Source organism: Aricia agestis, chromosome Z (genome assembly GCF_905147365.1).
Source record: "Aricia agestis chromosome Z, ilAriAges1.1, whole genome shotgun sequence".
NCBI classification, from domain to species: domain Eukaryota; kingdom Metazoa; phylum Arthropoda; class Insecta; order Lepidoptera; family Lycaenidae; genus Aricia; species Aricia agestis.
In genome coordinates this window covers 25647990-25672610 of record NC_056428.1, presented here as the reverse complement: position 1 = coordinate 25672610, position 24621 = coordinate 25647990, and the positions used below count along the sequence as shown (strand labels likewise).

General features: G+C 38.1%; 1 protein-coding gene across 15 annotated transcripts in view; it reads right to left on the bottom strand.

Annotated features, from left to right (window-relative positions):
• Window positions 1-209: 209 nt before the first annotated feature.
• LOC121739358 (potassium channel subfamily T member 2) overlaps window positions 210-24621 on the bottom strand; it is a 168525-nt gene continuing 144113 nt past the window's right edge. For 6 of the 15 annotated variants that reach the window (XM_042131769.1, XM_042131781.1, XM_042131779.1 and 3 more), the window contains 17 exons: window positions 17663-17846; window positions 13305-13532; window positions 13023-13180; window positions 12217-12414; window positions 11860-12009; window positions 11298-11695; window positions 10225-10356; window positions 9496-9649; window positions 8593-8667; window positions 7595-7945; window positions 7198-7332; window positions 6930-7041; window positions 6383-6568; window positions 6024-6233; window positions 5314-5400; window positions 1636-1841; window positions 210-1346 (listed from right to left, as the gene is read on the bottom strand). In XM_042131769.1, the coding sequence (XP_041987703.1) occupies window positions 737-1346; window positions 1636-1841; window positions 5314-5400; window positions 6024-6233; window positions 6383-6568; window positions 6930-7041; window positions 7198-7332; window positions 7595-7945; window positions 8593-8667; window positions 9496-9649; window positions 10225-10356; window positions 11298-11695; window positions 11860-12009; window positions 12217-12414; window positions 13023-13180; window positions 13305-13532; window positions 17663-17846 (3574 nt within the window). In that variant the 3' untranslated portion in view covers window positions 210-736. The remainder of the gene's footprint in view (window positions 1347-1635; window positions 1842-5313; window positions 5401-6023; window positions 6234-6382; window positions 6569-6929; window positions 7042-7197; window positions 7333-7594; window positions 7946-8592; window positions 8668-9495; window positions 9650-10224; window positions 10357-11297; window positions 11696-11859; window positions 12010-12216; window positions 12415-13022; window positions 13181-13304; window positions 13533-17662; window positions 17847-24621) is intronic. The other 9 variants (XM_042131782.1, XM_042131785.1, XM_042131770.1 and 6 more) reach the window with 8 other exon arrangements.

The window sequence follows — 24621 nt, the reverse complement described above, 5'->3', positions numbered from 1 at the left end:
CATGGCGCTTTGAGCAATTGCCGGTATACTGGGCTTTATTTGGAAACTATTAACTAAGGCTTACCATGTTTTAATCGTTTGTCAAAACATATTCTTCTCACATCTTTTGACGAGATTTGATATAATATTAGGTTGGGGAAAAGTTTCTTCGTAATTTATATAAAAATGAATAATGCCCTGGACTCGTAATAACAACACACTGCTGTGATTGCAGAATATTTATTTACCACTGAATCAGATACAATGCGTTAGACAACAACAAATCTAATGATAACCGTGAATTAAATTCAAATTCGTATGTCGCTTATTAGTAACCCGATATCTATTGTAAACTAAAATCTATCCAATGAATGAAACGCGATCCTTACACGTAATAGTCGAATATACAATACCGAATGAGACATGTACAGGTATACGTGAACAATAGTAAATATAATATGTAAATATAAATAACATTAATATAGTCATTCGAGATATAGTCTTATAGGCTAGATAGGAATAAACGAAGCCTGTATGTACAGCCTTAAAACAACATTAATCCGTCTACGTATATCTAATTGATCCCGCATAATACACAGCTCTTACACATCAGTGTCCCACTCCACTAAGTCAGAAGTTTCCGGTAGAGATACACAAAACAATAGCTAGAGGTGCGGTAGAGACGACGAAAGTGTCCAATTCAGTTGAACCGATTCCGGACCACGGAACTGTGTCGGCGTCCCCACATCAGGTGGTATCATACGATGGTGCCCTGCAGGTGGGAGGGGTCCGGGGAGGGCGCCTGCAGGTTGGTGGCGCTGCTGGTGGAGGGCAGAGCCCCCGCCACGTCCTGGTACCCAGTCAGCGGGGCCCCTAGCCGGTCGGAAGGCCCCTCGTCGGGTGGCGTCACCTCGAGTCCGATGCTCGAGTTCAGGGCGATCTTGATAGCGTTCGCGTTCTGCTGCTGCTGCTGCTGTTGGTGCAGCAGGAGGCTGTTGAAGTGGGATATGCCTATCTCCTCCAAGCTGCTCTTGCGTCGCCGCGCGTTGGGGACGGCTCCTAGCCCCTGTCTCAAGGAATTGGAGCGGTGAAGGAGAATGTCGTCGACGACTCGCAGGGAGTTCGATCTGCCACGGAAGTCTGTGACGGTCGGGCTGTCGGGCAGGGAAAGGGAGTTGGCCTTGGTGTTGGTGAGGGGTGGGGGTCGGGGTGTCAGGCTGGTCAGGCCCCCCAGGGCGGAGCCCCGCCGGCTGCCGCACGCTGCCTGTATCAGAGCCCCCGACACGAAGCTGATGTTGGACTTCCTCCGGCTGTTGTGACGCTCGAACGTCTTCTGCGCTGAGAACGGTGACGGCCGCACCAGATATCTGTAACGTTACGATGTTATTGTCAATACTGTAATGACCTAGGAACAACGATTATGTTTTTGCTTGTTTATTATATTTGTTTTAGCATCAATCATTATTTAAAAGCGTTATAAACCTGAGTTCTCGAGTGCTGCCCTAATGAGACATGTACGGTCTTCGAATGTTGCCACCTTCTTTGTTCGCAAGAATGGATAGCACATGAGCTATGTGGCGCATATATTAATAAAAAGGTTGACTTATTAGTAATTAATTTTTTATCTCTTCTAGTCAGAAAGCACTATATACTCACATAATGTCACCTTCCTGTAGATTCAAGTCGCAGCTCGGGTTTATAATGACGTAGGACAGGCTACTTCGTTTCTCGCTCACATCATCATAGTCTACGCCTGTCAGATTCAACGATTCCATTCTAGACCTTACAAGGTTGGCTATTTCCGCCCTTTCTATCTGTTGTCTATGGTTATCCCTTGCTTCGTCAGCGGAACTCGTCGAATACTGTTGAAAAATAGTCATGTAGCAAATATTCTAAAGCTTATCTCTCAAGCTATAGTGAAAAGGTGTTCCAAAGTGATTTAAATCCTTTATGATTACGTGGCATGCCCATGAATGTATTATGATTCCGTGTTTTTTGAACGAGACATGTGACTTTTATAATGTATTTATTTTTAAATTTATTTAAATTTTATATGCCAATTGATGTGGGTATAAGAATATTAACTTTATGATATATAATATGTTGTATTCAAACAAAATAATATGTAAAATGAAATTGTCCATCTTAGTTGATATTTAAACACATAATTATTTTCTTAGTATTTCTCTGAAAAGGGCCAATTTATAATTATAGGAGTAGACAAATTTTACAAAATATTAAGAAATTATGAAACAAAATAAAAGTAACTGATTTTGAAATAAAATCACGTGACATACCTAGTTACTGAAATTTTGAAACCAAAACTTCTAACAGACTAACATTTTTTTTTTCAATTTACGGATTTGAGAATAAAGAAGCCACCTAAGAGCGTTTTCCTATCATGCGATACGATATCGAGATCATATTAATCAAATCGATATAATATGAAAAAGATTAATCAAACATACCTACTATTAGGTCCTCACATATTATATAAAATTGGCGTTTTGTATAGGAGGAATATAAAGTCGATTTTTTTTTGTATAATATTTATTATATTTAATTAATCAAAGTATGTACCATTGTTATTGATGCATTTTTGCCATCTTAAGGGTAGTTTGTTGATCCCTTTACTAAAAAAACGGAGGGACGAGAGTCAATAAATTCTTTGAATGCGGTTTGGACTGCCACATCAGAGTTGAATTTTTTCCTTGTAGGAAGTTATCCAAATTCCGAAAAAAATGATAATCTGTCGGAGCAAGGTCCGGGGAGTACGGTGAATGTTGCAGACGTTCCAATTGCAGCTCCACCAGTTTTGCGACCGTCTGTTGTGCAGTGTGTGGTCTAGCGTTGTCCTGAAGAAGCAGTGGCCTAGAGCGATTGACCAGCCTTGGTTGTTTAGCAGCTTCAGTTCTTCCATCATAGTTTGCAGTTGCTGATAATATATATCTGCCGTAACCGTTTGGCCAGATTTTAGAAAGCTGTAGTGAACGACATCGGCACTAGTCCACAAAACACTTACAAGTATCCTTTTCTGAGTCAATTTTGGCTGATTCTCCAGGGGACAGCCATTGCAACGAATGCTTCCGATTATCGTAAAGGATCAATTTTTCATCACAAATAATGATCCGATTTAAAATCCCTTCATTATTGTGTCGGTTGAGCAATGTAATGCAGCAGTCGACGCGTGTTTTCTGGTTTGCTTCACTCAATTCATGAGGTACTCATCTTTCAAGTTTTTTTATCTTCCCAATTTGCTTCAAGTGGATTAAAGCAGTTTTATCACTTGACTAACTACTAACACACACTTTAGCACCGAAGCCTGCTGCTAACTCTGAAGTGGTTTGCGATGGATCCGCTTCCACAATAGCCTTTAATTCTTTATTATTCATTTTGGTCTCGGGTCGTCCACGGGGCTTGTTCTGAAGGTCGAAATTTCCAGAACGAAAACGTTGGAACCAAAACCGTGTTTTCTTCTGCGATACTCATATTCGTAAATAGCGATATTTAAATTTTTCCATTGTGCGATATGCAATGATATTCTACTTATACAGATCTGTTACGTCCATACTATTTTCCGGCTTAAATCTTTTCCGAACAATTTTCAAATTCAAAATTGCAAACATTGACAAATTTTACAGATAAGTGAAAACAAAAGATACAAAAAACCATTTACATAAAAGAGACAGTTCTATTTTTAAACGTCGAATCGTATCGCTGTCTCTTTCTTCGCCTGACGAAAATTCGATTTTTCCAGATTGTTCGAAAAAATAATTGAAAATGTAAATAATCGAGGTATTTTTTGCAATCAAGACATGTGGTAAGAGATTCCATGAGTTTTGTTTGCTTTTGAGTCATAATTGGTACATTTTCGAAACGTGCACGACGTCATTTTCAATTTATTTAGGTAAGACAAGACGCGGCACGTTCGTGACTGCGCTCGATGCAAACTAAACAACAGACGGCCCAATTGGGCCGTATTTGAATCTTCACAACGCGCTAGTAACATATCGGCTTTGAATTTTTCATCATTGGCGATATGTTATATGCACGACTCCAATGAAAAAATAATCAAGAAGAAAACAAATGAATGACTGTTTTGGAAACTCAAATGTACCAAATAAAATATGAATATATAAATTTGAATTTGGAATTCTTAACCAAAGAATATTTGAGATCAAAGTGGTTCGTACAACAAAACGCTAATTTCATATTATGTAAGGAGTAAGGACTAAGGACCTAATTTTAATTTGTTGGCATTATTATTGGTGCGATATAGGCAGATTGGATATATAATTATTAATTATATTGCGTATAAATTATTTATATCTAATACATAAAAGCGATAAGAAAGCGCTTATAGCGAGTTTTAGACACTACGTGCCATTAAGAAATGCACTTTAGCGTTACAAATATAATTGCATCAAAATATCGCCGCTAGTTCCAAAAATTGTATTCAGTGCCATACAAATTGTAGATATTTCTTTATTATGTAATATTTAAAAGGTGACGATAAATCGTAGTCAGTACCGACTATCGCCGACCGATATCGGTGTCGTGTGATGTGAAAACGCTCTTAGATCTGCAAATGATAATAAGCCACATGTCTCTTCTACAAGTTCAAGTTTAAGCTACTTTGTCTATTGTACTAAGTGCATTTGCGCACACAATTCTACTAAACTAGGCCAAACTAAAGCTCTATATTACCTTTTGCGTAATATTGTATTACATATTTTACATTTACCAGTTTTTAAATACCTTTTCTTCGTATCGATTTCTATGGATTAGCGAGTAAAAGTGAGCATTTGATACTTTGCAGTTATTTTCTTGTGGTATCTGCAGAGTTCTTTAAAAGGGTTTGTTAGGTATACGTTTATAATAGCGTCACTTTTCTGAGGAGAGTCAGTAAATTTACGTATTTGTTCCTTAAGACCGATTATTTGGATAACATTCATCGGCGAGTAACACGAGTATTAAAACGGGATATAATATTTTTATTTTTACACGCTTTTCATGTAAGCTAGATCCCTATTTCTTGAAATTATTTTTCAGATATTATGTTCAAGATATCAGAACAGTGTCATATGTTGCTGGTGTACCTAAGGCATTTCAGTGGTCATCTACATTTCGAATAGAAGTTGCCCTATTTATTTGCACCGTTAGTAGAATATTTGTATTATTCCATCTATTTTGTAATAGTGAGTCATACAGAGCTAATGTATATGGACTTTATTTTTTCTGTTACAGTCGTAGCTTAACGATGTCTTTTGACCTTGTATAGGGGAAAGATGGGGGTGTTAATCGCCGACGATGTTAGAAGGGGTGGGGTCTTACCGCGGGCGTCCGCTCCCTGGTACAGCCGGTCAGACAGCCCGTCGTCGTCCCGCTCCGCTCCCCCGCCTCCCCGCTCGCTTCGCCCTGCTGCAACTGCCCTGTCACTTTCTGCCACTACCACACTAGTACCCTCCCCCGTCATATCAGCACTAGCAAGCAAGCGGAAGGAGAGGAAAGGATCTAACAGTCATGCTGGAACTGGACTCCCTCCGGCCATGCTCTCGTATGTTATGGTAATGTACGTCCGTACTCTCCGTTCCGTCGCTAGGACATGCATCACACTGACTACGTCGTACCGTGCCGGGACTGCGATCATCGGTTTGGTTACCTTAGTAGGCTCGAGCCTCCCCTACTCGCCTATCTACCGATCGGTTCCACGATAGGACAACAAATATTAACGCAAAAGCATAATCAATATGTCTGTCTACAGCGGTACGCTATTATAAAAATTAAGCTCGTGTCCTCAATAAAAATAAATATACGTGAGATTGAGTTGTACAAGACAAATGCAGAGAACTAATACAGACACGTCACAAGTGCTGTCTGAATGCATGTTTAGCGCAAAATGTGGTTGCGTAGAACGCGAATAAAAATGATATAATAAAAACCCGAAATACAGTCCAAAGACGATAGGGATGGATAGATAAAACGAAAAAGAGATAGAGCGAAGGACTGTATTTAAGGGGTGGTTAGTATGGAGTCCTACTCACCGAGGCGCGCGATGTTCGCAATCCCGTGAGACGCGACCAAAACCGACTGGTCGGAGTCGGTGCCGGCATACTCACGTGGTGCGACGGATCGACCAGGCTCGTGTCCTGGATGCGATATATGCCGATTGGGATTTCGCACGTCGTCGAGCAAAGCTTCTGGTACAGCCGACCGTACGTGCGAATCCACATATCCTCCTTCGTTATTTTCATCTGTTAGGACCAACTCACATTATTAAGAAGTCACTGATGGGCAAAAACTTCGCAAATTCGCAATGCATTTCGCACAGCGCGTGGTATGAAATGATAGTGGGTGAGATGATAGAATTCGCTGACAGTTGACATGATGCGTTCCAACTTACAGAGGTCAAGAAGCCAGAACCTGGTGCCTGGTCTACGCCTAGCAATAGCCTAACGAATGTTATAACGTAGTCCTTGACGAAGGCCTGGTAGAGTAGCGTGTCGAGCATCGAGGCGGAGAATACAGAGCCCGCTGCGAACGGCAGCCTGAACATGTACGAGATATGTGATCCACGCTCTTTCTCCCTCTGAAAAAAAAAAGAATAAGAAAATAATTCAACAGAAAAAAATGTGTTGTTTTCCATTGCGTCCATGATTTGCGGACTCTGCATGGTGACTTGTGATTCATAATTCGAGTTCGACTTGGATCCGGTAAGTTTTTGGTCAACGCTTAGTGAGGTACCTAAGTGTTAATTAGCTGTCTCACCGCGATGTTTTCGAATCCAATTCGAATTACGCATTAGAAACTAGATCCAGGGTCTGATTTACATTGCGTAATTTGACTCTACGCATTATGAATCAGGCTCCTGGACGGATATGGCTCCGGATGCAAATCTCCTGTTACCAAAGGTTTCATTGGTGTTGTTGATCTTTGTACAGCTTACTCACCTTTTCCATTTTGGACAAATGCAATGCATATTTATCATGAGCTCGGAATTGCATGAACCTCATGTTAGATGACTGAGACAGTTCCGTTATGGATTTGATCGATGGGAAAAACCTGAAACATTCAACCGCCCTCAAAATTTGTACACCAAAACAGAAACAACGCACAGCTACAGGAAATATCGCAAGCTTAAAACTAAATTCGCATCGCAGTGCATGCACTGTCGCATATATTATTATCTAGTAAGATATTGTATAATTTATATTTTACTTGAACATAGTCTGTACGGCGACGATAGTGTTACAGTCAGACAGGCTGTCTTCCTCAGCTGAGTTTGATAGTTCTTTGTTCACAACAACAACGTTTTCGGCTAACGTTATTCCAGCTCGTAGGAGATCGTCCAAACTGAAAATACAAGATGTTAGTTTAAATATCGGGAAGTTTATATAACTGCGCTATTACAAGTTGAAATACGAGTATCTTGTAAGCGGGCCCCTAGACGGCCAAGACGATCAATTTTATTGCCCAATATCACGTATATTGCAATATTATTGACGGCTTAGGGGCTGCCCTAAAATTCGCATAGTTTTCATCTAAATTTGTTAAACATTGTCCATACCAAACATAAAAACTTTCGGCTGGTTGCATACTGCAGAGCATCACTTACCTGTCAATGCTACCCATCATCCAGTACACCAGTGGGAAATATGATATTGAATCCAAGAAAGCAATGTCTGGTCTCCTTTCCAGCAACAGTATTATCGGATTCAAAGACGTTTTGCACCTGAAGTGAGCTCGCAGCGGTATTATAAAGTTGTAAATGCCGTTCGAGGCGTAATCCGCCGCTAGAATTATGGTCTTGTTCTGCCATTGGTACTCTTTAGCGTTTCTATAAGCGCAGTGCTCACATACCTGTGCTAGTTGCAAGCAACATAATGGCTTCTTCTCTTTGAGCAGATAACACAAAGTTGGGCTCACTCCAATGAAGGGTGAGACAGGGGGAAACCCTTTGACAATCCTGAAAAATACTCAACGTATAATCCATGTAAGACATAACTTTGACAACATAAACGGCTTAAAGCAAAGCTTAATATCGAGGAAAAGATTGAACTATTGAATACTTACAATGCAAAAGAGAAAATCTAATTCGGAATCTGGGGGAACATTCAATGCGAACAACTCTAATGTGTAGGTACATCGAGTGCGCTCACTAACTAACATTCATTAGCAAAATTCATGCTTAGGAGAACATAAAGTTACCCGTCTCGGTTTAGGTTTTTTTTTATTTTGGTTACCCAGGGATAAATTAAACCGACATCAAAGTGCTCCAATTTAAATTTGCAATTTATAATTTCATTTGGAACGTATTTAATGTCGAATTAAGACTCTACAGTGCGTTAGCTTTTAAGATACTCCTGATTAACGCAAACGCAGTCCCGAGTTTTGGAGTTGGTACATTTGGCGCTTTAGATGGTGTGTTTAAATAACCCGGTAAAATTTAATATATGCCCCAATATATTGCTCCTGCAGGCTTAGCGTGACCACCGTAGAAATGCGAAGAAATAGCAGAATATGTGGACAAAATGACAGATTTTCGTTCCCACGTCTACGCTTCCCTTTCTATGGTGGCCATGCTAGCTGGGTGTAAAACAGAAGGACACTCACCTATGGAAATCGTTGCGCCAAACTGACCGGGCGTCGCTATCCATTGACGAAAAGGAACTTGTGGTCGCGTCGTCACTGCCGTTACGTTAAAGTGGTAGGGGTTACAACACAATGCACATTTACCTATCTGATCTGTGCCTATGGGGTGACATGCTCTAACTCAACTAGGAATTCAAGGTCATTTAATGAATTTAGTATTTCAATGATATTTTATGTATGTATCTTTATATTGTGTACTTTACTAAAATGTATAATTACTGTAAACATTATATCCAATTTTACTGTTTATTCCTTCGAATATATGATTATATATGATTTGATTAGCGCATGCATTTCAGCAATGACTTCGAAGCAAAATGTTCTATTTAATTTTACAGCGAATGACTGATTGTTTCGAAATTAATTTGATTATGTCTGATATTTGGTTATCATGAGCTAATTCTTTAGCATTTATTGGATGTTTATGTCCTAGTTAACTAGGCGTTATGTGTCTGCTAAGTTCTACTTTATCAGCGAAACGAATAACTTACAAGAGATTAGAATGGCGCAAATTGTGCAGAGTGCATGCAGCGGCCGCAATCCACACTGCTGTCTACACAATATAATACAGGCTAAAATAATAAAAAATTGCGTGGCCGACAATAGAGCCCCGTCTCAATGAGCCTATTGTCGCCGAACGAATATATTAGCAAAATCATTATATGGATGATGAGAAGGAAAATTAAAATGTGTAGTGTTCAATTTTGCTAATACACTCAACGAAGCCTCTCGTTGTGAAATGAATCCATGTCACAACGAAAACAGTATCGGTGAAGACAAATTGAAGTTTGTAAAGTATAAAAAAGTGGTAAAAATAAAGAGCGTGCGTGCATGGTCGCGGGCGCGGGTGTAACTGGCGCTTACGCTATCTTCTCAGAGGGAGACCTCCAGGGCACATCATCATCGAGCTCATCCTCGCTCTCGTCTGCCTCGCCTTCCTCCTCCTGGTTGTCCGAGGCTATGTTCAGACTACTGGTCACCATGTCCGGCACGGGCAATATGGATGGACGTCGACTTCCTGGAAAAGTAATTTTTTTGCTCTAGACAAAGTTTCTTGATGGATAATCAAATTTTTATCCAAAGGAATCCTTAAAGTTTTCAGTGTTTTACCCCCTTGCGATTTTCATTATTCGCAAACATTCAGTTTTCAAAAGAAGAATGTATGAAGGTAGCGCTTACTACATAGATGAAACTAAGAATTATAGTACAAAAAGATAAACAGTAGTAAGTTGATTAATAAAAATAATATTATACGAGAAAGGGTAATAAGAGAAAAGAGTGAAAAATTTATTACGAGATAAAAAATACAGCGAAAAAGAAGGCAACTACAAAATCTTACACAAAAACCGACCAAAAACAGCAGATGCATTTATGCGTTTGCGAGAAATGGTAAAACCTTTATTACCAATTTGAAATTTTTTAACACTCAAGAAGAATGTTTGTCTGTTTAAAATTAGCTTAAAGAATTAACAAACTCGTCTTAATTCGCTTTTACGGCTTAGTTTAAAGCCTCTAAAAGCATGGTCGCTGTTTATTATTCGTAGTGGTCGATGGTATCACTCTGGATGTAATGTATGAAGAAAGTTCTCTCACCACGTCGCACGCTCAGCGAGTCGGGACTCAAGAAATTGGAGTCGGGACGTGGTAAAAGCAAATGACTGTCGGTGGCACTGTCGGTCGCGGGTGATTCTCTGAGGCAAGTTCGCGAGTCCGATGCTGATGAGTCTGCAAATCAAATCGATCATCGATACCAAGCTACTCAAGCTAAAAACACTACGAGAGGTCCTTTTCACGAATTTGTTACAGCCGCTTTTAAGTCCCGTTTAAGCCTGAGCTAAAGCAGTCAAGGTCAAATTCGTCAAAAGTGTTTATTATTACGCTGACGCGAATTTCAAAGTTTACGTCAGCGTAATATATTTTAAATTCTATATCCCCTAAATACATTTCTTTTTATCCAGATTCGCTACGAAACAGATCAGGTGGTAAACTTTTCGCACGAATCTGTTTGCCTAATTTTTTTATCTTTGGGCCTTTTATCTTTCATTTAAAGTAATTGGGCTTAAGATATTTTTTTAATCAGTCTTATTAAATTTAAAAAATATATAAATGGTAATGAATGCCAATGATGTTATTGAAGTATATTTAGCGCTGTGGTTTAATGATCGATTTAATGAATGTTGTCCATGCCGTGGCGACTAAGGCACAATCATCAATGCTTTAATTTTGTTTTAAAGAAAAAATGATAAATCTTAATATAATATGAACTTTTAAATTGCCAAATAAATAAAAGTTGTGAGGTCACGATTACATAATAAAAAGTTAGCGAACGCACTATTAAAAAAGTTTTAACTGCGCATGCAGACTTCTCGAAGCCTCTTCTAGCGATTTGCCAAATTAATGAAATCGGTCTCTTGTATCATATTAAATTCAGACCAAAGTGAAATATCCTGGGCCACGGCTCATGTGGTCGGACTTACTCACGAACTCCACTAAGAAGAGCTGCTCTCTGTCCGTACTGCCAATTCCCTCGCTACATTGCAATGACGAAAGTGAGTTTTGGGGACATTGAGCAGCTAAGCGACTACAGAAATAAGTAGACCGAATGAACGATCCGTGAAGGTTGATCGTATCCGGTCCACGTGAGAGTATCTAACTGTGACACTCACAGCCAACGACAGATAAATTAGCGGATGATACTGTATTAGCTTGATTGTGTGAGGGCGATGCGTTGGGGGTGGTACTCGATGGGGCCTGCAGTATCACTTGAGGGAGGTCGTAGTTAGCCACATTACTACCGTCTGGTTTTTTCTGCTGTCTGGAACCATCCTCCGCGTCTTGTTTCTTCTCGCCCGATAGTAGGCTACATGCGGTTTGGTCTTTGGGTATGGTTTTGTCTTGCCGATCTGAAACAACGAACGCGGAGTTTTCCTCCTTCGTGATGCTCATATAATAGCATGTGTCGCTGCTTTTCATAATGTGTCTTGGTCCGGGGTTGAGGAGTATCGTGTCTTCGTAGAACTCCGGTAGTTCTGCGGGTCGGACGCCCACCAAAGCGACACCGTATCTGAAAATTCATTCAACATTAAAAGACTAAATTCATAATATTAATTGAGGACTTCTGAAAAAAATATTCTAGGTTGGGTCTTTTCTGTATTGTTATCAGAAATAGACATACAATTAGGTTTCGTTTCTGATTATTTAGTAACATTAATAATTATGGTAACGCACTTTCGATGCGAATGAAAGCTGGCATATGTGAAGCTTTTTCCTTCGTATTCGCCAAAGAAGCGACTGTCTCCCAAAACGATGTGGTATATTTCGTTGCCTGAACATTTGCCGTATAGCCGATGCCATTCTTCCGCAGACTGCTGGCCTTCCCTGAAAAACAACATGTCAAACGTTATTTTAATATTTTTTATATTATATTATGTTTACTGCTCATAGACTTTAAATCAAATTTTTATTTTCAATTTGGACCGCCCCCCGCAAGTATTCGGCAAATGGAAGGCAGTCAATCTTTTACATAGCTTCATTTCATTGGTACAATGATAGTTCAACTAATAATTTCCAAATAGCGATACTTACTGTCCTCGACTAGTATGCAGCAACAGCGTCACCAGGGTGGAAGCGCCAGGGCAGGTGCAGTTGTTAGCCAGTAACGCGTACTTGAATTCGTCCTCACACACCACGAACTCAGCAAACTTCACATGCAGTTTGTTCTCCGGTCTGAAGATCTGGACATATTGCGGCACGTTTGGCGCAAAATCCTTTACTGCCCAGGATCTGGAAAAAAATTGTAAAATTGTGAAAAAAGGAGCTATGTATCTCATCTACTATAGTATGGCATCTCGCGATTCCTTTGCTTTTTTTCCACGTTTTGTTATTATTGGCTTGTTGCTTGCTTGTAGCGGCTGCTATAGAAATAGAAATAGTTTATTAAATCAAGTTACATAGACTCATTTGTTAGTAAAGGCTTATAAAATATGTTAGTAAAATTATCTTTATAAGTTTTAATAAATAATAATACCTATTTTGACTACATTGTGCATCACCTCTGCTCCATACCGTTAGATATGGCACAGCAGTGACGCACAATTGGGCAATCGAGTCGACTGGCTATATCATAGCAAGAATGCTGTTGGTACCTCCCCCTCACTCTTCGCACTAAAGACGCGCATCGTTTGCGCATAGTGGCGTAGAAACAATCCACGCGTGTCTCAGCAAACATCCCCGAAGCGCTGCAGTAGCGGGGAAGGCCCAACAGCATTCTGAATGCGTTGTTAAACCATGCGTTGTAAGTGAGCCACTATTACACAAACCACACAAAACTGCCAGCGGTGTACAGTCACGGTTGGTGTGTTATAAGAATATAGAGATACGAGAAAACTTGCCTGAGTATAGTATGCTCATCAGCGGCAGTCTTATCGGCGTAGTTCCTGGCTGCGAGTATGAAGCAGGCCTCAGCTTCATTCATGCGGGCGCGGATGAGGTCGGAGTCTTTCAGACACGAACCCTGGATGTAGATCACTCGCTGTGCCCATATTGGTACCTTGATAGGAGTTATTAAAAATACGAGTAGAAAGCTTATTTGAATAAAATTAGGGTATGATTTCCTGAATTTGTGATATGTGGAACTAGAAAAAGATTTTTTCGGACTTGTAAAATCTACCAACCTGTAAAATCATTCTCATCGTGGTGTCCAGTTCCATCGGCGACAGTAGGACCACATAATAGTCCTGGAGGAGTGGATGAGCGTAGAACTCATTGAGGAAGTCCATGATGGTATCAGCGTGGAGGGTGGTGGAGCAGACCACCACATGTTTCTCCGACTGAGCGCGGTGGGAAGAGTATGAGCCACCGAGTTTCTGCCGCTCCATCCATGTGAATGCCAGTTGCTCGAACTGAAAAGTTTGTTGGCACATATTATTATGTTTGTGACTAATAGCCACACTCAGAGACATTTCATGATTACTTAACTATCATTTGATGGAGAGTTTAAATTAAGCTTCTAAGTATTATGTCAAACTCTTCATTATTTAAAAGTTAGGTAATTATCATTATATTATTTAAATACAACGTGACATTGTAGTGTTTGTTTTCCCGCAGCAGAACGATTTACCTTTATATCCTAAGATCCGACCGTAAAATTCTGCATGAATCGTTTTTTTCGATCAAATATATTTTAAAATAATCCTTAGAACGTATAGAATGGATTAATGTTGGGTTACCTTGTTAAAAGTAGCCGCAAGTACCTCTAATTGAGCAAAATGAGAGCCCGTAATACAAACTTGCGTGTATTCAATAGAAAAGTAAGAGAATTAAGAAGGAATGACAGGACAATACACATAAAAATAAAAACGCCTGTTAAATAAAAATAGCAATCTTGCGAGTTCTCGACATCCTCAAATAATGCCAGGCATAATAATTGTAGGCCTGAACATTTGTCATATACAAAAGTGATGGCAACCCCAGTTTGCGGCTATCGTGCAACTGGCAACCATGGATATTCATGTACAAGATGCATAAAACTTTAATTTGGTATCAAAATTATTAAAAAAATCGATGCTTCAATTTTGATGATGAACTTTGTCTGTTTACGGGCTGGCAACCCTAGGTTGCGGCCGACATAAAGCTGGTAACCATTTACACCTTATTTTCTCACGTCATTTTCTTTCAAATGATGTAAAATTTACTGAAAAAAAAATATACATGCAAATTATGCATTTATCTGATGAACATTCAACTTAATTAGAGGTACTTGCGGCTACTTTTGACAAGGCAACCTAACATTAATCCATTCTATACGTTCTAAAGATTATACATACATACGTATACATAAAAAAAAACTTTTTTTTCATCTAATCTATGCGTGTGGGGTGTCTATGTATAGGTCTTAAAAAATCATAATATTGAGGTTTTTAATATCATTTTTTTCTAACCTGAATAGTTTGCGAGGGAGACTCTTCCAAAGTGGTAAAATGTGTCCCCCCCTCTAACTTCTAAAGTAGTCCCTACTTTAGAAGTATGATAATTCAAAAAAAAAATATATGATGTACATTACTATAAAAACTACAAACGAAAATTGGTTTGAACGAGATCTAGCAGGTAGTTTTTTATAAGTCAATATAAATGGTAAATGGTAAACCCTAACTTTTCTTTCATTAAATCAACTGAAATATAAAAATAAATCAAAAACCTTTTAATTTCATAGTAATAAACCTTATTGCTGCTGCGGAACCCTTCATGGGCGAGTCTAACTCGCACTTAGCCGGTTTTTACTATTTCGGTAAGGAAGGGGAAAATTTGTCTCTTTTTAAAAGCTTTTATTTAACTTGCTCTGTATGTATGTAAGTTAGTATGTTACGGTGAAATTTTGGAACTCAATTTTAAGGTAGATATTTCATTTTCTTTTTTTATCGCATTTTGCTGACGCGGACGAAGTCGCGGGCAACAGCTAGTTTTAAAATATATTTGATCGAAAAAAACGATTCCTGCATAATTTTACGGTCGGATCCAATACTATTAGTAGCACATGTTATTTTTTGAAAATAAAAAATATTTTGTATGACGTACCTACTATGGCCACTTTATGTCGATAAGCGCGAGCGACTATGACCCGGCCGAATTTTATTTATGATTCAAATAAAAAAAACTTCACAAATCTATTGTACTACTAAGATAGAATAATTTGCGATAAGATAAAATAAATAAAGGGAAAATAACCATTAAAATTTCACGCAGTATATTTGAGTGCGGCCTAGTAGTTCGCACTTCCGACTACTGGCCCTCTTGTCTCCAATGCAACGTCATCTCTGTGGTGCTAATGCTACAGATAACGTGGTGTAACCAGGGTTAACTTTAACCAAGGTCGATGCAATTATTATATTATGTTTTATAAATATTTTCAGAGGTTTCTTTCAAAGTAAAAAGTTGTAGTGGCCCGAGGGTAATCCGAGTAACACACAAACATTTTATTTAATAATAAACTATAAAAATGACTCCTTAAGCACAATTCAACCGTAATCCAATTATTCTAAATAACTACCTACTTCCTGGACTATAGAGTGCAATTACTAGCAAGCATTTAATTAACGGTTAGCTATTCAACAAGTGAAGTATTTAATTAGCGAAAGTCGTTTGCAGTCGATTACGGTTGGCCTTAACCCTGGATTTTCGTGTAGTGCATGTTAATAATGGAAATTGCTTGTTAAATGCATATTCATTATGCTGATAAAATGCCTCACATGAGTAATTAATAAAATAGAGGTCATAGGTTTCTAGAAAACTAGATACATACTCGCGCTACGAAAAAGCCTGAGGGAACGCTGTACTTTTTCGAGAAAGTGTGCGCTACGTGTTTATGCCTCTGCATGTTTTTTATGGGTCCAACCCATAAAATACAAATACCTATCCATTTTCACAGACTTCCTATTTTAATAATAGCAAGACAATATACTTTACTGAGAGCACACCATGACCGGCAAGGAATGTTATATCTACACTCTAAGACCTACCGTGTCTTTGTCAAAAGGCGATAGGAGGCAGGGATCCGAAGCGATAAATTTGACTCCTGATGGCTAAACGCTAGGAGCGTTTGTCCGTCAGGAGTTTAAAATTACCGTTTGTAATTTGTATCTAGATATTATGTCACCGAGGTTATCTAATGGATATAACCTAGTTATTGGTGGCATTGCACAGTTTCTATTTCTGTCTTTAATTTGAAGCACAACTGCTGCTTTTCATAATTTATATTCTTACTAGCGGCTTCGCACGGGTGGACATTGATTTTTAAATATTTTTTTTTCAATCTTTATTTCTTAGTCAATCTTTATGTTAAGCAGAACATAAAAATGGTTTACACTATTTAGCCTGTAACTACTATATTATAATTATTACTTATACACATTTTTATTGTATTTTTTTTATATTTTAAGTGTTATGTTTGATTATTTTATCCTTACCTACAGAAGATACTATTATTTATACTATTTTGCAATTTCTATTGTGTCTGCGATTCACATGATCGAAGTAATAATAATTAATATTTACGTGGACTCCCCGGGCGAGCACACCCGCGCAGCGCGCCTTGACGACGCGACGCCCAATTCGCAACGTGCAGCAGAAATCGTAATATTTTATTTTCGCCATAACATTAAAACCAAACGTCCAATTTTAATCATTCAAAGACCAAATATTATCTACATTAACTGTACTTAGTAATGAAATAATTTATTTTGATAAGAATTAATGCCATGAGTAAAATAAAGGCATTTAAATGTAGTCCAAAAACATTTCAAGATTTTTTAATAAAAAAATGGTTATTGTGCCTCACTCAACATAGATAGGTATAATGTGTCGCGGACTTTTTTGTAGATATTTAAAAGATCTACAATTACTTAGAACATTTTATGGTTCTATCTTTTATAGTTTAGGCAGCGTACGAGAAAAAGTAACATTTCTAGTTGATTTTTTACACCTTGCGTCCGAAAATCCCAAATATCTTACGGAACCCTATTTTTTTCCAAAATAAAATTTAGCCTATGTTCAGCAGAATTAATGTAGAATTCCAATGGTAAAAGAGTCTTTCAAATCGGTTCAGTAGTTTCGGAGCCTATTCAAGACAAACAAACAATCAAATCTTTCCTCTTTATAATAGTAGTGTAGATGTGATTTGATCGATTCAGAAAGTAGTTGAAACTTGAAAGTTTTAAACAGATATTATTGGTATATTTTTTTGCCCGGTATCTGAGAATTTTTGGCTGAAGTTTATCTATTGATCTATTGATCCAGACGTTGTGGGTACGATATCGTTGGGACAACAAACAATATTGTTTTCAAGTTTGCTTAGAACAATGAGCCAGGTAATACCTAATTTAAAAAAAAATGAAGCCATTTTCAGCTCAGAAGAACCGTCGATGGTTTTGGTGGATGTTTAAAAGTGAGAGTCAAATAAAATAAAACAAAACTTTAAATTGCATATTCTTTGGTCACCTTCTGCAACTCTTCAATTTGTTCTATGGTGTTAGTTTACCTGCGTAGGAAGCACGACCAGAGCCACCCCGATCATGATGACCATGAACAGCTGTGACGGCCAGATGTCTGGCACGAAGTCCCCATAGCCGACGGTGGAGAATGTCACCACCACGAAGTACGTAGCCTGAAACAGGTTGAGGTGGCGGTGGCCCGCTCGCTGGAAATGCTGGATGCCGCATACACTGGTGAACAAAAGTGGTTTAGGTGAGTGCGTGTACATACTATCAATAAAATAATTTATAGGCATAATATGGTGGACATTTACGACGTCAAAGCCACGGATCACGATTAATTGCCGCACTCAGATATAACTTAACTTTAATTTAACAAAGAATTTGACATAAATTCTTAGAATCTCTTAATTAAATCAAAGTTAAGTAATATAATAAAAAAATTTAACTTCGTTATTCGTTAATCCGTTAAAAAAATTGTTAGCTTCGTTAAACGTTAATGCGTTACATTTCGGACGAATTAACGCAAGTTAACGTTAATCGTTAATCCGTTAATATGTAATATGGCCTTGTTGTAAATTATATCATTGCGTTAGTGTACAATGTACATACAAAACCTGTTGGTTTTAGGTTTTGGAAGTTAAAATGTTAGGGACGAAACAAAATACTTCTAAAATTAGTGTATTCTTTCTAACTAAATTATATTGTAATTAACTTTAATAAATAAATAAATTGCACTCTTCTTTATCAATATGCAAATGATTTTTAATAACAATAAACAAATCACTCTCTCTATAAGCACCGGCGCTGAGTAATGAAATGATAACGAAATGATATCACTCGCACGCTGCTGAAAATTTATCTAGTATATTTATTTTGGTTTCACTCGCTGCTGCATGCCGTGCCGCGGCCCCGGCTGCCCGCCCGCCCGGCACTTGTCGTTTCATACTAACTGTCTAAACCTGTTTTCGCGCCGCGCCGCGGTGCCGTGCGGTAAATAGTAGGCATTGGATTAACGATTAACGGACTTCTGCATATTAACGGAAGTTAACGAGTCCGTTTATATTTTTAAAAGTTAATCCGCTAAATGCAGGAATGTAAAAAGTTGTGATTTCTGTAAAAAGGGTCGCAGGAATTAGTTTATCTAGACCACAGAACAATAGTTTTTATTGTTCTGTGATCTTGACTCTAGTGTTTGAAGTCCGTGAGAACTAAGTGTTGGCAATTTTATTAGAAGTTGAGGACGACCTAGGTCTCGCAGGTACACTTAGGTTTTATAAAAAATAAATGAACAGAAAACAGTTTCCCACGTTTGAATGACAACTGTAGATGTAGGTCAGGGGATCCCAAACTTATTTTGTCTACTGCCCACTCTGAGAACAAATTATGTTTTAGCGCCCCCTTTGTTTCAATTTAAAATGAATCCAGATGAAATAAATCACCCCCAAGCCTCTACACATCGCTCCATTTTTTTCTGGGTCCCACACCGCTCCCCTTCCCACAAGGGGCGTATCGCCCACTTTAGGAAGGGCCAATATAGGTCGTCTCAAAAGAATTAATTGGCTCGATTTATATAGTAGTACCTGGATGACCGAGCTTTATTTAATAAAAAAAACGGTAAATCAGTGTCTTTCAATCTTTTTGATTTCGTGACCCCTTTACAGATAGAAATATACTGGCGACCCCCTCGTGTCATAGAAAGCTAAAGAAATAATTTTATTACAAGGCTAGTCTACGTTAGGTAATTATTTTTTTCTAGTTTGTGGTGTTAGTATCTATTATACGTCAATTTTTTCTTTCTGTCGGCGACCCCCGAGTAAGGCTTCGCGACCCCCGCGTCGCGACCCAAAGATTGAAAAACACTGCGCTAAATCATCGCTCTATTGAAGTTTACAGTACTGAAAGTAATAATATTATATTAGAATTACTTTAGAGGTTAGTATTATTTTAGAGGTATAATCAATGAGTTTCTAAAATAAGTAGCAATGTCTTACAAAAGATTCTCAGAAATGCGTAACCACTTTTTTGTTCAAAAGACAATGTCAAGTCATATATTCGTTATGTCATTATGTATGTGAGATATGCCTGCAGGCATCTTCGAAGTGGCAACGCGTTGCCGTAAACTTCCAATCTAGTTACGTTAGTAACATAGAATATCATTGGGTATAATAGGATGATTTCCAACGATTAGGTAGTTTAAATTGCCTCATGTCCTAGACCTGGCATTTGACAAAAAGTCTATTCCAGGTAGCCTTTAGGCCGCGAATTAATAATTGAGCTATTGGCCAGCTGTGATTAGGGTAGCCGATGATCTGAAATATTAAACGGGTACGTAGCCAACGCGCAACAAGTAAGTTACTATGTCGGCTTACATTATATTAAGTATTAATTATAATACAAGGCCTCCATACACCTTGCTGTATCATAATATCATTATTTATTAATCACTTCTGCACGCGACTGTACCGATACAAGAATATCAATTCAATTCGAGAAATTGCTCCTCTGTTACCAAGCCACGGTTTTTTAGTGTGACTTAGTAACATACACTTTTTTATAAGGATTTTGGTAGTATTTTGTGTCCTGAAAAAGGACGTATAGTAAGGATTATCCTGGAAAATTGCACGGTTACAGTGGCACAATAAAGTGGCAAAATAAAGCGCATCAAAGTTGCAGGCAACATAAAGTTGAATGTAAACCCTTTTGTAATGGCTGTAATTTAGTGCGCTTCAATATCAGAATTCTATACCGCCTTTTCGTTGGCATATTGATGGACAAGCGATCAGTGATTCTTCTTCTTCTTCCAGTGCCTCTCCAATTACTAAAGGTACTTCAACAGACTTTATCCCTGTCCATTCATCTAGTCCATTCCTCAGCCAAGATGTTTTGCATCTCCCTGGTTTTCGGTTCCCGGCAATCTTTCCCATCATTATAGTTTGAAGAAGCTTGTACTGTTTGTTCCTGAAGATATGGCCCAGATACGCGACTTTTCTTTGCTAGATGGTACGAACAAGTTCCACTTTTTTACGCTTACGTTTGAGTACTTCTGCGTTTGTAACTTTGTCCGTCCATTTTATCCGCAGCTTCCGCCGGTAAGTCCATAATATCTTAAATGCTTCCAATTTCTTTCTTAGGTCTTCTTTCATAGTTCAAGCTTCACAACCGTAAAGGACTTGCGGCCAAACAGCACTTGAGCACCCTGGTTCGTAACTCAACAGAGAGAGAGCGGTTTGTGAGTATTTTGTTCATTTTTATGAATGTTGCCCTCGCTAATACGGGCACGGATCTAAGTCTCTGATTCCCAGCTTTCTGTTACCCAGGAACCCAAGTATTTGTACTTATCCACTCTCGTCAGCAAGGCGTTGTCCACTTTAATGATTGTATTTTGAGGGTTATTAGCTATAGTGAATAGTCATTATTTTTGTTTTTGAAGCGTTCATCCTCAAACCTGCTTTATGGGATTCGTTCGCTAGTCTAGTGATAATAGGCTGAAGACCTTCCTCGGATGTTGCAATAAGAACCGTATCGTCAGCGTACCGAATGTTATTGATGAAAACACCATATTTTATGATGACACCGTCTTTAATATCTTCAAGAGCTCTGCTTGTTATTGATCCCGAGTATACATTGAACAAGTCCGGGAAAAGGGGACACCCCTGTCGAACACCACATTCTACAGCTATGGGATCAGTATTCTCACCATCTACTCTAACAGTTTGGTTCCAATAGAGATTGCTAATAATTTGTATATCTTTGCCATCTAGTCCAATGTCATGAAGAAGTTCAATGAGGATTTTGTGTTTGACTCGGTCAAATGCCTTTTCATAGTCAACGATAATCATCGCATTGTTTTAATACGAATATGTATTATCGAGAGAAATACATTTAAAACGTGACTCATAGGACTTATAGACTATACTTAGTGCGATAGTCTTTACAGTGCCTGGCGTTTGGTGTTTTGGGCAGAGTAATGAAGGTAGACACGAGCCAATCCGAGATTATAACACCAGAGTCGTAAATGGAGTTGAACAAGTAAGTAAGAGCATCAACATTGTCAGGTTCGAGAAGTTTAAGGATATCCACCCTGATTTCATCTGGGCCTGGGGCTCTTCTTGGTTTTGCTCTATGTAGAGCCCAAATAACTTGTGATTTAAATATTGGCGCACAGTCTAAGTCGTTTCTTATTGCTACTGTTGGATTACGATTAGTGATTACGAACTGGCAAAGATTGGCAAAGATATTCGTTTATGATGGTCCATTATCGACATTGTAGTTATCCGTCAAGGGCCAAGGCCCAACATGGCTCTTTACGTAAATAAGGGATGAATAATAAATCATTACATTAACAATTCTATGCCAATTGGTAGTATAAAACATTAGCAAAATTGACAGCAGTCATTTAAATATGCTTATTCAACAAACAACCCCGCATATTTTATTATGAATTATTTAGACCCAGCTGCTTCAGTTTTACCCAGTACCTACTATTAAATTCTAGTAACTTATATTAACGCCTCTAGATTTTTTTCTTTGGGGCTGCGTCATAGACAAGCCGGTGGATAAGCCGACGACGTTGGAAGAGCTCAGAGCCAAAATTAAACGCGGAATTGCCGAAATGTGTGTCCGAGTCATTGAATATTGGGTTCCAGTTCCCTTTAAAAATGTTTTCATTGTACTTTAATTCAATACTAAAATTTTTCAAAGTGCGTGTCGGGCCATGCGCAATATAGGGTTCCGTAGTACCGCTACTTTTTGATTGGTCAATGACAATAATTGACAGGATATTTATAACGTGTTTTACACAACTATACTCCACTCGGGCTAACTTGTCGCTAGCGGTCATTGACACCCTGTCAAAAACTTGTCATTTTCCATATAAACCGCGATTGACAATGAAGTGTCAGATATTGTCAATCGTGGTTTTATATGGAAAATGACAAGTTTTTGACAGGGAGTCAATAACCGCTAGCGACAAGTTAGCCCGAGTGGAGTATAACAACATCATCTCAGTTACGTTACGTACGTTAATTTGAAAGAAAAGTTCCTATATACTTCGCCGAATATATTTTTTTAGTTGATCGACTATTACTCAATAACTTATGAAGTATTCTTAGCCGTGATAGTTTTCCTTTTAAATTCAGCATATTTCCTACTCTCGTGAATTTTTTCACATTGCTAGAAGCAACGCTAGACTCTACCTTAACTGGTAGAAAGGGGAGACACTGGACTCTAACGATTTTTTCCACTTTAAAACTTCATATTTCACAAATGAATCCCTAGATCGGAAAATGATCTATGAATACTCGTAATATTTTTATTTAAAAAACCTATCCAACGACATTCCACACGGTGGGGTGGAAAGAATTCATCCCCGCTTGATGTGTAAAGTAGGTCCCATAAAATTATTTTTTAAAAGATTTTATATACCATTTTCTCGGCACCATTGATATGTGCATTCATGCCGAATGACAGCTTTGTCCTATAATAGTCTCGGAGCAAAACCACGGACAGACAGACATACAGACAGACGGACAGACGGACGGACAGACCGAAACTATAAGGGTTCCTTGTTGACTACGGAACTCTAAAAAGTTGTCAAGTCCTTATTGGAAAACCCCTTATCTGATATTTTTTATATAAATGTATTTAACAGTCGTTTGCGATTCACTCAATTTAATGGTAGCTGTGGTAGCTGAAGTTAAAGGTTTCCGATCTTTCGATTCCGATTCGAAAAACTTTCCGATCTTTGCCGCAAGCGACTGCGACCGACAAAAATTTAAATAAAATGCCACCTTATGACATAGGCTTAGTAGAAATAACATGAAAACTTGAATCATAAAAAGATATTCCTTCCGTACGTCGCGTCTTCTACTCTCAGTCCGTCTCATCATACATACTCGTATTCTGGCGCGTTTGTAATACTCATCGCAAAAATGCCACTAAAGAAGTTTTCACTTTAATAAAAATAGCCATTGTCGGTAATGGAAAATATGCTCTAAGCCTTAGATATAATCTTAAAGATTAGACATAACCTTAAATTATATCTTATTATTATCATAATGTTTTAAGATGGATGAATAGATGTTACACGAAACAAAATATATTTTTGTCACAATATTTTAAGGTACCGGCTAAGTGCGAGTTGGACTCGCTCATGAAGGGTTCCGCAGCAGCAATGAGGTTTACTTTTATGAAATTAACTGGTTTTTCATTTATTTTAATATTTCAGTTGATTTACTAAAGGTAAAAATAAGGTTTACCATTTATGACGTATAAAATAACTACTTGCTAGATCTCGTTTAAACCAATTTTCGTCGTTGGTAGTTTTTATAGTAATTTACATCATAATATATTTTTTAGACATATCATGAAGAAGTTAGAGAGGGGGGGGGGGGAACATTCAAGTTAGAAAAAAATTACCTACTAGTAACCTCAATAATATGATTTTTGAAGACCTATCCATAGATACCATACGTTAAATGAAAAAAATAATTGTTTCAGTTGTACCTAACCTATGGGGACCTCTAAAATTTTTAATATTTTTTCCATTTTTGTATCAAAATCCTAATGCGGTTCACAGGCTACATGTACTTACCAAGTTTCAATAGTATAGCTCTTATAGTTTCGGAGAAAAGTGGCTGTGACATACGGACGGACAGACAGACATGACGAATCTATAAGGGTTCCGTTTTTTGTCAAATGGCAAAAAACGGAACCCTTATATGATCCTTCTACGGTGATCCTTCCTATTTCAACCCTAAAAAGCTTTCAGAATTATAATTTGCTTTTAATAGGTTGGCAATCAAGAGAAAATTAGGATTTCTGCAGAATCCATTTATTTGAAATTATCTTAACAAAGTGTACATTTAGTTTATATTTTATATCATTAAAATAATTACGGCTCTAAACTTGCTTATGATAAATTCGTTACAAAATAAAATGAGATGAAACCTTAAGAGGCTGTAAATCGAATAAAAAGCTCGAAACAGTTATTCAACGAAGTTGG